This window comes from Thermothielavioides terrestris, chromosome 2 (genome assembly GCF_000226115.1).
Source record: "Thermothielavioides terrestris NRRL 8126 chromosome 2, complete sequence".
In the NCBI taxonomy this organism is placed as follows: domain Eukaryota; kingdom Fungi; phylum Ascomycota; class Sordariomycetes; order Sordariales; family Chaetomiaceae; genus Thermothielavioides; species Thermothielavioides terrestris.
The window spans coordinates 3,681,589-3,696,131 of record NC_016458.1 but is presented as its reverse complement, the minus strand read 5'-3'; the positions used below and the strand labels follow the sequence as shown (position 1 = coordinate 3,696,131).

The following is a 14,543-nucleotide window of genomic DNA, read 5'->3' as shown; positions in this document are numbered from 1 at the left end:
CTTCATCCTCCCAGAAGCGAGAAGCTCCTCGAACCGTACGATTCCTTCTAGGCCGATTGGCTGTGCGCTTTCCTTCACCTCTCCTTGGCCTCTCGTCCGTCCGATTCCATGGCCGAGTAGGCCGACTCTCAAGAGCCTCAGCTAGAAAGGGCACCAAACTATTCCAGACATGTAGACCGTCGCCTCGCGCCGAGCCCCGACTCCTGTCCCGAAGCGAGGACGCGCAGCCAAACAGCATATCCCACTCCTCAACTCCACGCATGAGGCTGAGTTGCCGGAGCTCTCCCAGAGCATCCTGCGGTGCTTGTCCTGAGGCAATGATGGAAGCCAGAAACTGCCTGGTTTCTTCGTCGGGGACATCAAAACCGTACAGAAAGTCGTCCGGTGTCGCGAGGGCAGCTGGTTTTGATATTGGGGTTGAGTCGGTCATGATGAGAGCGAGATACAGCGGGTTGTGGGTACACCGGGATGCGAGGGGCTGTTGGAGTGTCCGCTTTGTCAGGGGATTTGGGCGGCTCTTGTGAGAATCACATTCTGCTGGGGTATGCAGACGGACGTGGTGTTAACTTTGGCAGAGCTTTCGTTGCGAAACGGAAAGCCCAGCCAAGCCATCTTATGTATTGAGGGGTGCTGATTTTCCAAATGGGAGGAACTGCCGTCATACATACACAGCGAAAAAAGAAACCGTGCGATTAGGAAAGAGACCCTCGGCTCTGAACATGCCAAATGACAAGACTCGAAAGAAGCAATTGCTGGACAACAAGGGAAAATGTCTAGATTGAGACCGGCACATTTGGTTTACACTTCTGAACCCCGGCTCTGCCCGCCCCGGACTCGTCCCACCTCATCGCTCGAGGGCGCCCCCTTTCCTCCCTTTTCATCTACGCCATATAGAGAACTGAGAGGGAGCCTAGCAGTACACGGTACATACAAACAAAGACCAGGCGTTGTGCTGCCCTGGCCTTGATAGGCGCTTAAACCCGTGGGGGTGTGTTGTCCACCTTCGGCGGATCGTAGACGATCTTCCTCGACTTCAGCCAAGCCCACTTGTACCGCTTGACCCAGACGCTCAAAGCGAACAGCACCGAGGTGACAACCAGCACCTTCATGCCCATGCGCTTGCGATCGTCCATCTCGGGCTCGGCAGCCCAGTTCAGGAACTCGACAACATCCTTGGCCATCTGCGACGTCGACGCGGGCGTGCCGTCTTCGTACTCGACCAGGCCATTGTACAGGACGCGGGCCATGGCGATGCCGGTGCCGGGGAAGTAAGGGTTGAAGTTCAGACCAGCGCCAACCTGGGCACCAGCAGGAGGCTCGTCAGGGTAGCCGGTCAGCAGGGAGAAGATGTAGTCGCAACCGCCGTGGCGGGCCTTGACGATCAGGCTGAGATCGGGCGGGAGGGCGCCGTTGTTGGCAAAACGGGCCGCCTCATCGTTCGGGTAGGGAGCCGGGAGGTAGTCGGACAGCTTGCCAGGCCGCTTCTCAATCTCGCCCTGGTCATTGGGCTCGGTGTCGTACTCGTTCTCTTCGGCCAGCGCCTTGGCCTCATCGACGGTTAGGATAGTGCCAACAAGGGCACGGTAGGGGACTCTGCTGAGCGAGTGGCACGAGGCGCAAACTTCCCGGTACACCTGGAAGCCCCTCCGGAGACTGTAGGGGGGCTCCTCGTGAGCCGCAAACTCATCTCACGAATCAAGGGAGCGGAGAGAAGCTTACGCCTGGTGGTCAAATGTCTTGAACCACTGCTGGTGGACCCAGGGATACTTAGTGGGGTGCAGGCTGTACCGACAGTCAGCTTCGCGGCCTTCTCTCTCGCCTAGTGCATCTCCAAAGGCGTGGGCTGGGCCGAATATGCCGCAACGCGGGCAGCCGGCCCCGGACCGCCGAAGGGGCGGGTCACGGTTGGCGGAGCACTCACCCTTCCTCGGCCGGAGTCATGGCGTCCGCAGTAGGTCCATAGAGATGGTAGTACCAAGCAATCGAGCCGACGGCGAGGGTGGTAGCGGCGGCGGCAGCGATGTTCAACCGGAGAGGCGACTCGGCAGTGGACCCGGAGCTCGAGGACGACGCGGCGCGCTGACAGACGTGGGAGAGTTAGCTTCCGGGAGAAGACAACACGTGTGTCCGGGGCGGATTCAATGGACAAGGTGGAGCTGCGGGCGCAATTGGGCGAGCGGGTGTTGTCGTCCATGCGGCCATGCGATGAGCGCGAGCACGGCCGGTGCCATGCACGAACAAACTTGCCTTGGTAATCTGCACGGCGCCATTTTTCGCACCGGTGAATGCGCGCGCCGAGCGCAGGCAGGTCCTCGCCAGCATGGTCGGCACACCTTGCGGAGCGTGGAAAGGGTGTCGTGGGTCGGACTGACAAGGCAATTCGCTGCCACCGTCGGTGTTTGAGGTAGCAGGCTCCCAGCTGGGTTGAAGGTTGGCGCAGTTCAGGTTCAGTTTCTCAGAGATCGGGAAACTTAGGAACTCGGGCCCTCTCATTGGCTGGTCGGTCAAGCTCTGCCACAGCGCACAACCACAGCGAACGGTCAATTGTTTCTCCGTCGCCCCGATGAAACGGTCCCAGATTGAGACGCGAGCTCCAATTCTGGCAGGCTGCGTCGAGGAAGCTACCATCGCGTGTTCGGTCTGGCGCCAACCCAACATTACCTGGTGTCTTCGAACACAACAATGGCCCGTAACCCTTTGCTATTTGCTTTCGCCCTTCGATTACGGGAAAACCCGATGGTCACGACACTGGAGGCTCAGCACTACCGTTGTGGTGCAGGTTCTTACGAGGGCAGGTGCTTTTCGACGGCCAAAACATCACTTTTGATCTAAACCCCAAACCTTTACCCGCAAACGCCGGTTTCTGAATGAATGGGTATATACAATGTGGAGATAACCTCGTGGATCGTCGGCGGCTTAAGTGCTGCCATTGTGGTTCCGCACTTCTCTCCGCTTCTTCACAGCATTGGCAAGCAAGTCCAGAACTTTGACGGTGTCCTCCCATCCGATGCAAGCGTCGGTGATGCTGACACCGTACTTGAGAGCCTCTTTGCCCTCCGGGGGGACCTTCTGATTGCCTGCATTCCGGTCAGAAGGGCGCCCAGGCAGAAGCCGCGGGAAAGGAACTCACCCTCGTTGATGTTGCTTTCGATCATGACGCCCATGATGGCTTCCTCGCCCTTCTCGATCTGCTCAGCCAGCGCGGCAGCGACCTTGGGCTGGTTCTTGTGGTTCTTGAGGGAGTTTCCGTGGCTGCAGTCCACCATGAGACGCTGCCGCAGCCCCGCTTTCTGCAGCGCGGCCTTAGCCTCCGCGATGCTCTGCGCATCGTAGTTGGTGCCCCTGGTTCCGCCGCGCAGGATGACGAAGCAGTCCTCGTTGCCAACGGTGCCCACAATGGCGACGACCCCGGGCTTCGTCACCGACAGGAAGTGATGGGGATGCTTGACCGCGCCGATGGCGTCGACGGCCACCGAGAGACTGCCGTCGGTGCCGTTCTTGAAGCCCACGGGGAAGCTCAAGCCGCTGGCCAGCTCGCGGTGGAGCTGGCTCTCGGTTGTCCTGGCGCCGACGGCACCGAGGCTGAGAAGATCAGCCAGGAACTGCGGGCTGATGGTGTCGAGCATCTCGCTGGCAATGGGCATCCCCTTGGAGGTCAGGTCGACGAACAGCTGCCTGCTCAACCGCAAACCTTTGTTGATCTTGAAGCTGTTGTCGATGTCCGGGTCGTTGATCAGCCCCTTCCATCCGACGGTTGTGCGCGGCTTCTCGAGGTACGAGCGCATCACGATCAGCAGCTCATCCTTGTGCTTCTCCTTCTCCTTCAACAACAGGTCGCAGTACTCGAGCGCAGCCTTTGGGTCGTGGATGGAACAAGGTCCGACAACCACAAGTAGCCTCTGCTTCTCGTCGGTTCCGTTGACGACGGCGACAGCTTCTTCGCGGCCCTGGAGGACTGTCCGCTTGGACTGGGGTGTCTGGGGGATTTCGTGCTGAAGCAGGTCTGGCGGCGTCAGAGGGTTGTAACCGCGAACTGGACCCGAGGTCAGCGCCCGCTCAAACGGTTGTGGGTTGGTTCGGCCGCTTACTCCTCCAATCCTCGCTCTCGGCCTTGTTGCCGACATTCTTGTTCTCGATGTAGAAGGACTGTTCCCCGCTGTGAGCCAGCTGTGTCGTAAAGACGTGTCCTGGCCGTCCAGCAGGGCACCGTGAACTGAACTTACAGACATGGTGGCGGTTCCCGGCGATGTCAAGAGCAAGTACCCGGCCAATTGGTGCAAACCGAGGCCACCAGCGCCAGGCACACAACGTCGTTGCGGGATTGCTTTGCAAAGGTAACTTTTTCGTCAATGGCGGTCAGGGCTGGGGCAGTCCTGTGTTGGTGAATTTTGAGGGGCAATCCATGTCCATGAGTGGCATGAGTGGGATGACTCAATGTGGGGTACCTAGCCCGCTGGAAGCGTCTCGGAAAGCAGGACATGTAAGCTGCCAGGTTGCTTCAAGCTTCAAAGGCAACCTGATTTTTACCTTGCGGTACCTCACATCACTTTTGCCTCTGGCCAGCCAATGAATCAACAAGAGCCGACAAATGTGGTAAATCATGTCTCCCCCATTGGGCTCCGACCCAGCACCAGTTCAGAGTCGGGAATCCACTGGTCCGAGTTCGGACAGCTGTGACTAAAACGGCCCCTATACGGAGTACTCACAACAGGTACAGAGCACCTCTGCGCACGGCAGACACCTGAGGTGGTGCTAAGTAAGTGTAATCCGTACATGCTTGGAAGTTTACGGAGTACACCACTGTGTACTGTGTAATGTCACCGGGTAGATGGATGGATGCGGGAGTGGGAAGTGAGGTTCTCGATGCCGCCAAGCCAAGAGAGCTGCGAGGGACCCCGGTCTTCAGAACCCCCGTTATTGGACTTTTACTCTGTCCACGACAACATAGCACGTGAAATCAGACGGCGACCGAAACAACAACTTCCAATTACATCCATTACAGTGTGCCCGGCAGCTCCCAGACGACCCACAAATAATTCATTCGCCTGTTTGTCGGCAGCTGTTCCCACGGTTTGCACAGCAGGGACCAGCAGAGCGGATTTGACTCGACGCGAACGACGCGACAATGGCCGAGACGAGCAACGACGACGACGCCAAGTCCAACAAGCGGAGCCATGCAGACTTCACGGGCGATGATGGTTCCGGTGCGTCGCAGCAACCCTCGCACCGCGCGGACAAGTCGTTCTCCTTGCTGACGCTTCAAGACACAGACAGCTCCTCGGACGACGACATGGGCCCGCAGCTGCCCTCGGCGGCGCCCAAGAAAAAGCGGCGCGTTCTTCCATACGAGAAGCTCTACATCTCGGCCCTCCCCAAGTCGACGCGCTATTCCAAGTCCCTGATGCACAAGGAGCAGCTGGCTTTCCTCACCATGACCCCGCTGACCGAGTTCCTCATCACGACGTCGGTGGACGGCGTCGTCAAGTTCTGGAAGAAGGTTGCCGAGGGCATCGAGTTCGTCAAGGAGTTCAAGGCGCATCAGGGCGAGATCTTGTCCGTCTCGTGCAGCCAGGACGGGCGCAGCTTTGCGACGGCCGGCGTGGACAAGACGGTCAAGCTGTTCGACGTCGTCACCTTCGACCTCCTCGCTGTCCTCCAACTCGACTACGCTCCGCGCTGCGTGTGTTGGGTTCACAAGAGAGGATCGTCTCTGCCTCTCTTAGCCGTCTCGAACGGGGACGGCAAGCCCAGCATTCGCATTTATGACGGTAGGGGCGAGGACCAGGAACCCGTCCACACGATTACCAACCTGCACCGGAGTCCCGTGTCCCTGATGGCGTTCAACGACCACTACGATTGCGTAATATCGATGGACGAGGGCGGCATGGTGGAATACTGGCAGCCGGGCGGCTCGTACCAGAAGCCTGACAATGTCTTCCGGTACAAGAGCTCGACGAGTCTATTCGAGTTCAAAAAGGCAAAGTCTGTGCCTTCGTCGCTCACTCTTTCGCCCGATGGGAGCAGATTCGCCACCGTGTCCTTCCCAGACCGCAAGATTCGCATTTTTGACTTTGCCTCCGCGCAGCTCCTGCGGACGTATGACGAGTCGCTGCAGGTCATGGAGGAAATGCAGCAGGCCGGGACCGCGCTGCAAAAGCTGGATGCCGTTGAGTTTGGCCGTCGGCTCGCTCAGGAGCGTGAGATTGAGTCCCCAGCGCTCCGCGACAAGTTTAACGTTATTTTCGACGAGTCGGGGCACTTCATCCTCTACGGGTCCTACCTTGGGGTGAAGGTGCTTAACACGTACACCAATCAGGTAGTCAAGGTCTTCGGGCGAGAGGAAGGATTCCGCCCGCTGGCGTTGGCGATGTACCAAGGACAGCCTCGGAAAAAGGGCGTGACAACGGTTGCCATGGCGGCGTCGAGCAACCCCTTGCTGCAGGAATCCGAGACGAGGGACCCAATTCTCGTCGCTACAGGTGTGAGGAAGGTCCGCTTTTACATGTTCACCAACGACGAGGAGGTCTCCAAGTCGTCGAGAGACGTCCAGAACGAGAAACCAACCGTGCTGGGCCCGAAGAAGGTTGAAGAGAAGAAGAAGGCCGAGACGGGCACAGCGGCCATCATCCACACCACTTACGGCGACATCCACGTCCGATTGTTCCCCGACGCGGCCCCAAAGGCCGTAGAGAACTTTGTGACCCATTCCAGGCGCGGGTACTACAACAATACCATCTTCCACCGCGTGATCCGTAAGTTCATGATTCAGGGTGGCGACCCCTTGGGCGACGGCACGGGCGGCGAGAGCATATGGGGGAAGGAGTTTGAGGACGAGTTCAGCAGCTTGAAGCATGATAAGCCATACACCCTCAGCATGGCCAATGCTGGTCCGAATACAAACGGCAGCCAGTTCTTTATCACGACTGAAAAGACGGTGGGTTAAGACCGCTCACTGCACCGTCGAGGCGCTTTGCTAACAGAACCCTAGCCGTGGCTCGACAACAAGCACACCATTTTCGGGCGCGCCGTCCAGGGCCTGGACGTCATCCACAGGATTGAGAATGTCAAGACGTACAAGGAGAAGCCGGTAGAGGACATCAAGATCCTGAATATCGACGTCGTATAGTACGGGCTTGGCTTGGCCGAAACCACCATCACCGCAGTCTGAGCTACCGACGTGACTTCGGGGCCACAGAAAGCGCCACCCCCGCGACCAACAAGGACCGCACAGATTGCCAGGACATGGGTCATGTATGAATGAAGTGGGCACTCTCAAGATGATGGGCCGCGGCCGGGGATGGGACGAGGCCCAGATTCGATATCAATGCCCGAACGGGGCAAGCTGGCTTGATCAATCAAGATTCGAGCCATACAAGGGAACAGTGCAGTGGCCGCCCTGAAGAACAGCCCATGTTTTGGAAATGCAATGGGGGAACCTCTCTTGATGCGATTGTGGTCGGGGATAAGAGCGGACAAGTGACGGCCACGGCGCATATATACCAGCTCGTTCCGCCTCCCGGCCTTCAATACAAACAATCACTCTTCGTCAGAGCAACGGTTTGAAATCGCCGCCATAATTGATCCTCCTCAACATGGCCCGGTTTAGGTCGCCCACACTCTGCACTCCGGCCAGGCCCATCGACTGATCTAAGTCTGCCAGAAGGCTGGCCAGGACATGGCGGGCTCCCTCGCTGCCGGCAGCTCCCAAACCATATATCACCGGCCGCCCAACCAGCACGGCCTTTGCCCCGAGGGCCAGAGCCTTCATCACATCGGTTCCAGTCCTGATGCCCGAGTCAAACAGGACGGTCAACCTGTCGCCCACCGCATCCACAATCTCGGGCAGCATCTCCAAGCTCGGCACGGCCCCGTCCAGCTGCCGTCCGCCGTGGTTGCTGACGATGATGCCGTTCATCCCGTACCGGACCGCCATCTCGGCGTCCTGCACGCTCAGCACGCCCTTCAGCACGATCGGGCCGTCGCCCCAGAGCCGCCGCAGCGTGGCCAGGTCCTCCCAGCGGTGCGCGTGGCCCGAGAAGACCTCGCTCGCCCAGAGCCGGCTCGCGGCGACGACGCTGTCCTCGACCGCGCCGCCGTCGGACTGGTCGGCGAACTTCTTGCGGAAGACCGGGTCGCTGAAGCCGAGCGCGTTGCCCTCGCCCCGCGCGAACGGCAGGTACCCCGCGTCGAGGTCGAGCGGCCGCCACGCCAGCGTGAACGTGTCGAGCGTCACCACCAGCACCGAGCAGCCCGCGACGCGCGCGCGGCTGAGCAGCGACGCCGTGATGGTGTCGTCGAGCGGCCAGTAGAGCTGGAACCAGCGCGGGGCCTGCGGCTGCCGCGCCGGCTCCGCCGCCTTCTCGTCGTCCTTGCTGCTGCTGTTGTTGTTGTTGTTGCTGTTGTTGTCCTGGGGCGGCTCGGGCGGGCTGAGGGACCGGTCGGCGGCCTCGGCGACTGCCTCGAGCGGCGTGCTGGCGGCGGTGCTGTAGATGAAGGGCACGCCCAGCGAGGCGCACGCCGTCGCGACGCCCTTCTCGCCGTCCTCGTGGTAGGCTGTCTGCACGCCCACGGGGGCCATCAGGATAGGCGTATCTGGTCTGGGGCCTCAGCAACTCCCCCGCAGCCGCCGAAGAACACATTGGCTTTTCTCCCCATCACTTACCGTAGGTCTTGCCAAAGAGCTTGACGCTGAGATCCCGCGGCTGTGTTGGACGCAACATGCGCGGGATCAGCTTCCACTGGCGAAAGGCAAGCCGGTTGGCTTCCACGGTGGCCTGTTCCCCCGCCCCGCCTAACACGTAGTTGAACGCCTCCGGGCTCATGGCCGCCTTGGCCGCCTGCTCCAGCTTGTTCGGGTCCGTCGTGACGACGGGCTTCTTGCCGCTGAGGAGCGCCTGGGCGTACAGGTCGAACTGGTACTGGCCGTACGCTACCTTCTCGCCCTTCTTTCCTCCATGATCCCCGCCGCTGTCCTCATCGTGGGGTTCAGACATTATTCCTGTTTTTTTTTCCCCTGCCAACGCCCGCAGCGTCAAGGCTGTCTGTCTATCGTGTGTCCTGGGCACCGGGACGAACGCGAATTAAGAAAAGGAAATAAATAAATAGAAGGCAACGGGGCGTCGAGTCTCAGCCGCGGTTGGACGCCTTGTCTTGCTCGCGGTCCCCGCATCGAGTCTCGCTAGCTTGTTGTGTCATTGCGGATCTGCGTGCGGGGCCCTGCGTCTGGGCGTTTTGCTATCCGGTATTCCGTATTCCTCGCAAGATTCACCGAATTCGTGATATTTGCCAATCGCGCCCTCTTGCCGATGCGCCACATATCCGCACCGACGCAGAGCCTTGTCAACACCAGAATATTAGCTCAGAGCGCCTCTACCAAGACAAGACATGCATCCATCCGTTGATCTGCCACTCCATCTCCCAGCCCCTGGCCGCCGATGCTGGCAGCGATGCAGCGTCATGAACTTCCCTGCCATGGCCGCAAACTCCTCAAGGCTCGCGTTCCGTCCCGGCCCAGTCGTGCTGCCGAGGCCCGCCCTCGGATGCGCCCCGTCATTTCCACCGTCGGCATCGGACAGGCGTAACGGTGAGGATAACGCTCGTTTTACCCTCCCAATCTCTTCTCAGCCTCACGCTTTGCGTGAACCTGTCCATCTCGATGCGCAACCCTCACCAGCCGTTATGGCTTGATAGACCACAACTCCCTGGACCTACGCGACTTTGTTAGCGGCACCTCATGCGTCAAGATCAGCCGGCAAGATTGGCACGTACCATCCCATCTCCCTGATCTTCTTGGAATTTGTCTGCGATCCTTTCTTATCGCTGGTCCAGATCGCCAGCGCCTTGCTGCACGATGCAAAGGCCTCGACGAGCTCTTTCATTCTGTTGCACGCCATGAACTCCTGGGCCACATCCGAGCCCTTCTCGGCGATCACTGCCGCGAGCTCCATGCACTCTAGTAGGTTGTCGCGCGATAGCGATGTGCCCGCAAAGTGCAGGCAGCTGATGTAAGCCAGCACGGTCTCCGGGATATAGGCCGCACGGAGCTCTTGGAAGTCCTCGTCAACTAGCACCGCCCCCTCCGTTAGCACACGGGACTCTAGGCAGTAGTAAAAGCCTTTATCTCCTCCTCCTACCTTCATTGGATACCAACAGCCAGTTCCTCAGCACGGGCTGCATGCACGCTTTGGCCGAGCGGACTTCCTGACTTGTGGCGCGCCACATCTCGCGCGACGCGTTGCTTTCCCTGTTGCGAACTGTGCGTGAGTAGGCGGAGCGTAAGTGAATCGGAGCTTGTGGAGGGCGGGTCATACTCCCTGCTGAGCCCCGCCACCGAGGACAAAGTCTCTATCGAATCCAGTGCGCGGACGAGACACTCAAGTTCCCAAACGTTCCGCACGAGGTTGATGAGCTTCTCCTTGTCCATCTGGCATATTGCTAGGAAGTCGGCCGGAAATTCTCCGCTGACGAACTCCTCAAACCAGCCGGGCCCCGGATTTTCAGTCGCCTCCTTCACCAACACAGGAGACTTGGTCCTCGCAATCTCCCACCCGGAAACCCGTTGGCTGAAGGCGCGGGCAGCCCGCAGCCGCATCCGCTCTGTGTGATGTGTCAGTACTCAACAGCGGTCAAACCTCAAGGCGGATTGGAGACGCACTGAGGAAATACTTGTAGACCCGGACGGCATAGGTGCAGGTCTCCACAAATAGCCCCGGAACGCACATGAGCCATTCCATGGCACGGATGATCAGTTCGTCTTCTTGGTCGACAAATTCGGCGTCCTCCCCGAAGAAATCGGGCTTCACAACCCGGCCGTACTTAAGTGTAGCCGGCCCGTTCTCGAGGATCTTGAACTGGCCTTTGGCTTCGCAGCGCAGAGAACTGTCCTGGACATCGCCCAGATAGATCGGCGGCTGGCTCGTCACAAACTCGGCCAAATCGAGCCCCAGCTTCCTCATTATGGTAAGTTGGTGTACCCGGGCGTCATTGTCGACGATGTGGATGAGATTCCTGCTCAGCGTCTCATACATGCGGGCGCCCTGCAGCTTGGAACAGTACAGCGGAATCATTTCCTCCAGGTTGGCAAGCCGGAGGTAGCTGATGTAGGCGGCGATGATGTTCTCTTGGGCCTGGTGCCGCACCTGGAGGCCGCCCCGGTCCTCTGTAAAGCCGCTAAGGTGGTCCAGCGTCGAGATGATGATCAGAACGTGGGCCAACACCCGGAGGCCATCGTGGTCCGACAGGTCAAAGTACTTGTCTTGATTGAGTTTCTCCACGTGGGGGAGGGAGACCTCGGGGATCAATTTCGATTTCTGCTTCTGATTTGCGTGTCTGGATAGCACCACCCCTTGGTGGAAGAGGTGTCGATCGACCTCATTTGCGACAATGGCACCTTGTAGCGCCTTTGCAGTGCGTGTCGCCTCCTTGCTGGTCCTAGGATCCGCCTCCAACGAGGCAATGAGACGCTTGCTGACCGTCATCGGATCGCTGTGATGCAGGACGGCATTGAAAGAAGGGAACCGCTCGGCGGCTCTGGCCGCATCAGCCCCGCCGTGCTTGGTTAGGTACAGATCGAACTGCGTCCTGAGAAGGGCGTTGTATTGAGCGAAGAGGAAGTCGTCCCAGGATCGGCACACCCTCTCCACGCTGGCGATGTCTCCCGCCAGAAGTCCATAAACCGCCTTGTCGTAGTCTCCCGTCCCGCCGTCTCGAGCAGCGGCAAAGCACATTCTCCGCCACAGCACTAGCGAGCTCGGCTCGAACTCGAGCTGCTCGTCGTCCTCGGGGTTGGAAAGCGGTAGAGGGGCAATCGATGCTGCCCTCCAAAGCTCTGTTCTCTCGGAGCACCAGTCCCTAATCTTGGACATGGGGCAGCCGCGACGAAGCATCTCAAAGCATCCCAGCCAGATGGCGCGCTCGAAAAATTCGTCTTGAGGTTCCAGCTTGCGGGCCTGACGGGTGACCGCGTCCGGATCCAGCTGCGTAACCAGGGTGCTGGAGCCGAGGTGCGACTTGGCGGCTGCGGCGTCGTTCGGATCCAGGACGCCTTGGTAGCCGTTGACGGACTTTTGTAGCTTGATTTTGTGGCGGGTATGAAGCCAGCCGTGTGCGACAATGTCGCCTCTCTCGGCATTCTGCTGGAGTTCGCTAACGACTTCGTCGATGGGCGGTCGGTAACTGGCACTACTCTGGAGCCATTCGAGAACAATCTTCCTCTCGCGCGCGGTCGAATCGGAGATCAAGAACTCGTTCCACCACTGCCTGCGCGTCCTGGCCGAGTTGTCGCCCGCGGGTGCTGGCTGTGCCGCGGTCGTGTCGCGGTACCGCAAGGGAAGGATCCGGCGCAAGAGATCCCACGTCTGAGCCTCCTCTTCCGCACGGCGGACGTCTTCGGGCGTGGCGCCAGAGTTGCTGTCGTCGGCTTCGTCGATGTCCATGTCAGCTGAACCAGCCGTCTGCCAACTCGCTCCTCGCCCGGATCGATCTCTAGGTCGGTTCTCACGCAGTCTGTCGGCTCTCTTGCGCGAGTAAGTGTAATAGGAGTCGACGAGCTTGAAAACGTGCGCGCGATTCTCGGCCGGGGATCCGGTGAGATCGGTGCTGTAACGGTCGAGCTGGGCGGCGAAATAGTCGACTTCCTCGCCCGCCCGGATGGTGCTCTCCTGGTACGTAGCCTCAAGATCCGACATCTCATCACGCAGGGGCCCTGCAAAGTGCGTCAATGGCTTGCTCAGGAGTCAAATGCATGGCGGCCGCAGGGATTGGCGAACCTTGAGCTGGGCTCTGAGAGCTTGCCCGAGAAGTCCCGTCTGAGGCTGGGGAGCGCTAAAGCAAGCAGTGTGTCAGCAGTGGCCGGCAGTTCAACATCGGGAAAGGAGCGCGATGTACTGACAAATGCCGGCACCATGTCGACAACGGGTTGCGATTGCGGCAGCCGGTGTTGTTGGGCTTGGGAGATGCTGCGCAGGTCTGAGAAGAGGCCTGCCTGCACAGTAGTGGAGCTCAGGCGTTGCTCGCTCTCTAAAGCATTCTGCGGGCTTGGTTTGCGAATTGGCTGCTATGCGAAGAAACTAGCCTAGCGCAGTGCCTTTTGAGCGGGTTTGAGGTGGTACGTTTCACCCCAGCAACTTGGCTCCGCAGTCGCTGATCTGTGTTCCGTCCTGGTGGTGAAATGAGCCAAACGCGGTGTCGCGTATGCTGTGTACGGTTACACAGGACTGCGGTGAATGCGGCTCGAAAAATGCATTGGCAGCCTTGCGCGCCCCTCGACAGTATACATACGAAAAAGGCACTGTGAGGCAAGCGGGCCTTGAGCTTCCAGCGGCCCACTCCTGTCCACTTCCAGAAAAGGCGTCGCAAGCGCCAAATTTTTTGGGAGTTTTCCCCTTTCTTCTCAACAATGTCCATGGCATTCATATTAGAGTCTCGGAACAAGCCCTTCATTGCTTGTTCAGGCCCACGTGGCCTCACGCGCGCTCAATGATAGCCTAGAGGAATCCTGCACCTCCTTTCCAGTTGCCTGATACCTCTGTGGAGGTTCTTTCAGGTGGACATATTTGGACGAGTGATACATTCTGTCATGCGTGTCACCGGACGCCCCGTTTCCTCTGCTCCATCTTCAGCCGCAGCAGATTTGGCTTGGGGCAGCTGACGGTCGCTGCGTTGTCGCCGTTTCTCTCATAGAAGGCCTGGCAACACTCATAGAGCGCGTCGACGAACTGGGCACATTTAGCCTCGTCGTAGCCGTTTTTCGTCAAACAGTCTGCCAGCAACAACAGGAATCAGCACGCTCAATGGTGAACTCTGGCCGGCCATGGCGCAGTCCGGAGGACTCACTTTGGATTGCGCACTGAGAGATGCGGCAGAGTTTTGTCAGCATGTTCTCATCGCCATCCCGTGAGGCTGAGACGAACCGCTCGGGGATGGCAGGGAGGATCGCTCCGCAGATCTTGTTCAAGCCCCTGCTTGAGAGTACAATGTCAGTCTTGCAGTCCACAGCTGTCGACCGGCGGCGAGCATGGTCATTTCGACACGGACCATTGTGGGGAGTGGCCCATCAAAGTGTTGGAGACAATCCGCCTTCCGTACTGCGTGCCGTCAGCTTTGTGCTGTTGTTGGTGGTTGCTCCTAGCAGTCAGGTTGGAAACAAATTCTGCGATTTCCAATCTACGGGATCCGGAACAGTAGTGTAGTGTACACCTAACTTACATACCCCTGAGAACTTTGTTGGAAACGGCCAAGCTATGATGTCAGTGAAGACCTGTCAAGCAACCTGAACCTTTGAAGTGTGCGCTCGGAGTACTCCGCACCCAAATTGGAACTCCGGGCCGTCTTGTCAATGAAGGGTCCAGACAACATTACGGAACTGTAGAAACATTCGATGCAGTGGGTACCTAACATCAAGCTGCCCTGGATCATGCGTCTCTGGAAAGGCAGTGAGTCACAAGGCAGGCGTCAAGGTTCTTGCGCAAAGCTCCTTAAGCTCCATTGGAAATGCGCAACTGTCCAGTGCTATAGTTGAGCCATCCTAGCAGTGTTTGTGCTTA

The 14,543-nt window shown here is 58.9% G+C and overlaps 6 protein-coding genes across 6 annotated transcripts; 1 reads left to right on the top strand and 5 right to left on the bottom strand.

Annotated features, from left to right (window-relative positions):
• Positions 1–702: 702 nt before the first annotated feature.
• Positions 703–2,473, bottom strand: THITE_2113311 (uncharacterized protein). The gene is made up of 4 exons (XM_003652110.1): positions 2,248–2,473; positions 1,922–2,079; positions 1,720–1,782; positions 703–1,653 (listed from the first exon to the last, which is right to left on the bottom strand). Exons 1-4 carry the CDS (start codon positions 2,320–2,322, stop codon positions 975–977), a joined length of 975 nt encoding a protein of 324 aa, XP_003652158.1. The 5' UTR covers positions 2,323–2,473; the 3' UTR covers positions 703–974.
• Positions 2,474–2,617: 144 nt separating this feature from the next.
• THITE_2113306 (uncharacterized protein) lies at positions 2,618–4,746 on the bottom strand. The gene is made up of 5 exons (XM_003652109.1): positions 4,543–4,746; positions 4,224–4,445; positions 4,089–4,146; positions 3,131–4,033; positions 2,618–3,077 (listed from the first exon to the last, which is right to left on the bottom strand). Exons 2-5 carry the CDS (start codon positions 4,227–4,229, stop codon positions 2,917–2,919), a joined length of 1,128 nt encoding a protein of 375 aa, XP_003652157.1. The 5' UTR covers positions 4,230–4,445; positions 4,543–4,746; the 3' UTR covers positions 2,618–2,916.
• A 15-nt stretch (positions 4,747–4,761) lies between these two features.
• On the top strand, positions 4,762–7,336 carry THITE_2113303 (uncharacterized protein). Its single transcript, XM_003652108.1, has 3 exons — positions 4,762–5,204; positions 5,271–6,934; positions 6,989–7,336. The coding sequence occupies exons 1-3, from the start codon at positions 5,126–5,128 to the stop codon at positions 7,124–7,126; spliced, it is 1,881 nt and encodes a 626-aa protein (XP_003652156.1). The 5' UTR covers positions 4,762–5,125; the 3' UTR covers positions 7,127–7,336.
• THITE_2113301 (uncharacterized protein) lies at positions 7,337–8,648 on the bottom strand. The gene has a single exon (XM_003652107.1). The coding sequence runs from the start codon at positions 8,576–8,578 to the stop codon at positions 7,547–7,549; it is 1,032 nt and encodes a 343-aa protein (XP_003652155.1). The 5' UTR covers positions 8,579–8,648; the 3' UTR covers positions 7,337–7,546.
• A 484-nt stretch (positions 8,649–9,132) lies between these two features.
• Positions 9,133–13,128, bottom strand: THITE_2077224 (uncharacterized protein). Its single transcript, XM_003652106.1, has 7 exons — positions 12,890–13,128; positions 12,768–12,822; positions 10,655–12,703; positions 10,311–10,596; positions 10,134–10,243; positions 9,769–10,063; positions 9,133–9,707 (listed from the first exon to the last, which is right to left on the bottom strand). Exons 1-7 carry the CDS (start codon positions 12,902–12,904, stop codon positions 9,677–9,679), a joined length of 2,841 nt encoding a protein of 946 aa, XP_003652154.1. The 5' UTR covers positions 12,905–13,128; the 3' UTR covers positions 9,133–9,676.
• A 455-nt stretch (positions 13,129–13,583) lies between these two features.
• On the bottom strand, positions 13,584–13,955 carry THITE_2048305 (uncharacterized protein; the record flags this gene model as incomplete). The annotated part of the gene is made up of 3 exons (XM_003652105.1): positions 13,584–13,759; positions 13,834–13,846; positions 13,911–13,955. Coding segments are annotated over 3 exons (234 nt in total), but the record flags the coding sequence as incomplete, so codon positions are not given.
• Positions 13,956–14,543: the final 588 nt, after the last annotated feature.

Coding starts and splice junctions, on each gene's coding strand:
- THITE_2113301 (XM_003652107.1), bottom strand. CDS start 8,578: ATGGCCCCCGTGGGCGTGCAGACAGCCTACCACGAGGACGGCGAGAAG.
- THITE_2113303 (XM_003652108.1), top strand. CDS start 5,126: ATGGCCGAGACGAGCAACGACGACGACGCCAAGTCCAACAAGCGGAGC. Junction 5,205..5,270: donor CACGGGCGATGATGGTTCCG/GTGCGTCGCAGC, acceptor TTCAAGACACAG/ACAGCTCCTCGGACGACGAC. Junction 6,935..6,988: donor TTATCACGACTGAAAAGACG/GTGGGTTAAGAC, acceptor ACAGAACCCTAG/CCGTGGCTCGACAACAAGCA.
- THITE_2077224 (XM_003652106.1), bottom strand. Junction 10,244..10,310: donor GTGGCGGGGCTCAGCAGGGA/GTATGACCCGCC, acceptor AGTTCGCAACAG/GGAAAGCAACGCGTCGCGCG. Junction 10,064..10,133: donor GCTGTTGGTATCCAATGAAG/GTAGGAGGAGGA, acceptor GGGCGGTGCTAG/TTGACGAGGACTTCCAAGAG.
- THITE_2113311 (XM_003652110.1), bottom strand. CDS start 2,322: ATGCTGGCGAGGACCTGCCTGCGCTCGGCGCGCGCATTCACCGGTGCG. Junction 2,080..2,247: donor GCGCCGTGCAGATTACCAAG/GCAAGTTTGTTC, acceptor CACGTCTGTCAG/CGCGCCGCGTCGTCCTCGAG. Junction 1,654..1,719: donor AAGACATTTGACCACCAGGC/GTAAGCTTCTCT, acceptor GCCCCCCTACAG/TCTCCGGAGGGGCTTCCAGG.
- THITE_2113306 (XM_003652109.1), bottom strand. Junction 4,034..4,088: donor CGAGAGCGAGGATTGGAGGA/GTAAGCGGCCGA, acceptor CCTCGGGTCCAG/TTCGCGGTTACAACCCTCTG. Junction 3,078..3,130: donor CGAAAGCAACATCAACGAGG/GTGAGTTCCTTT, acceptor ACCGGAATGCAG/GCAATCAGAAGGTCCCCCCG.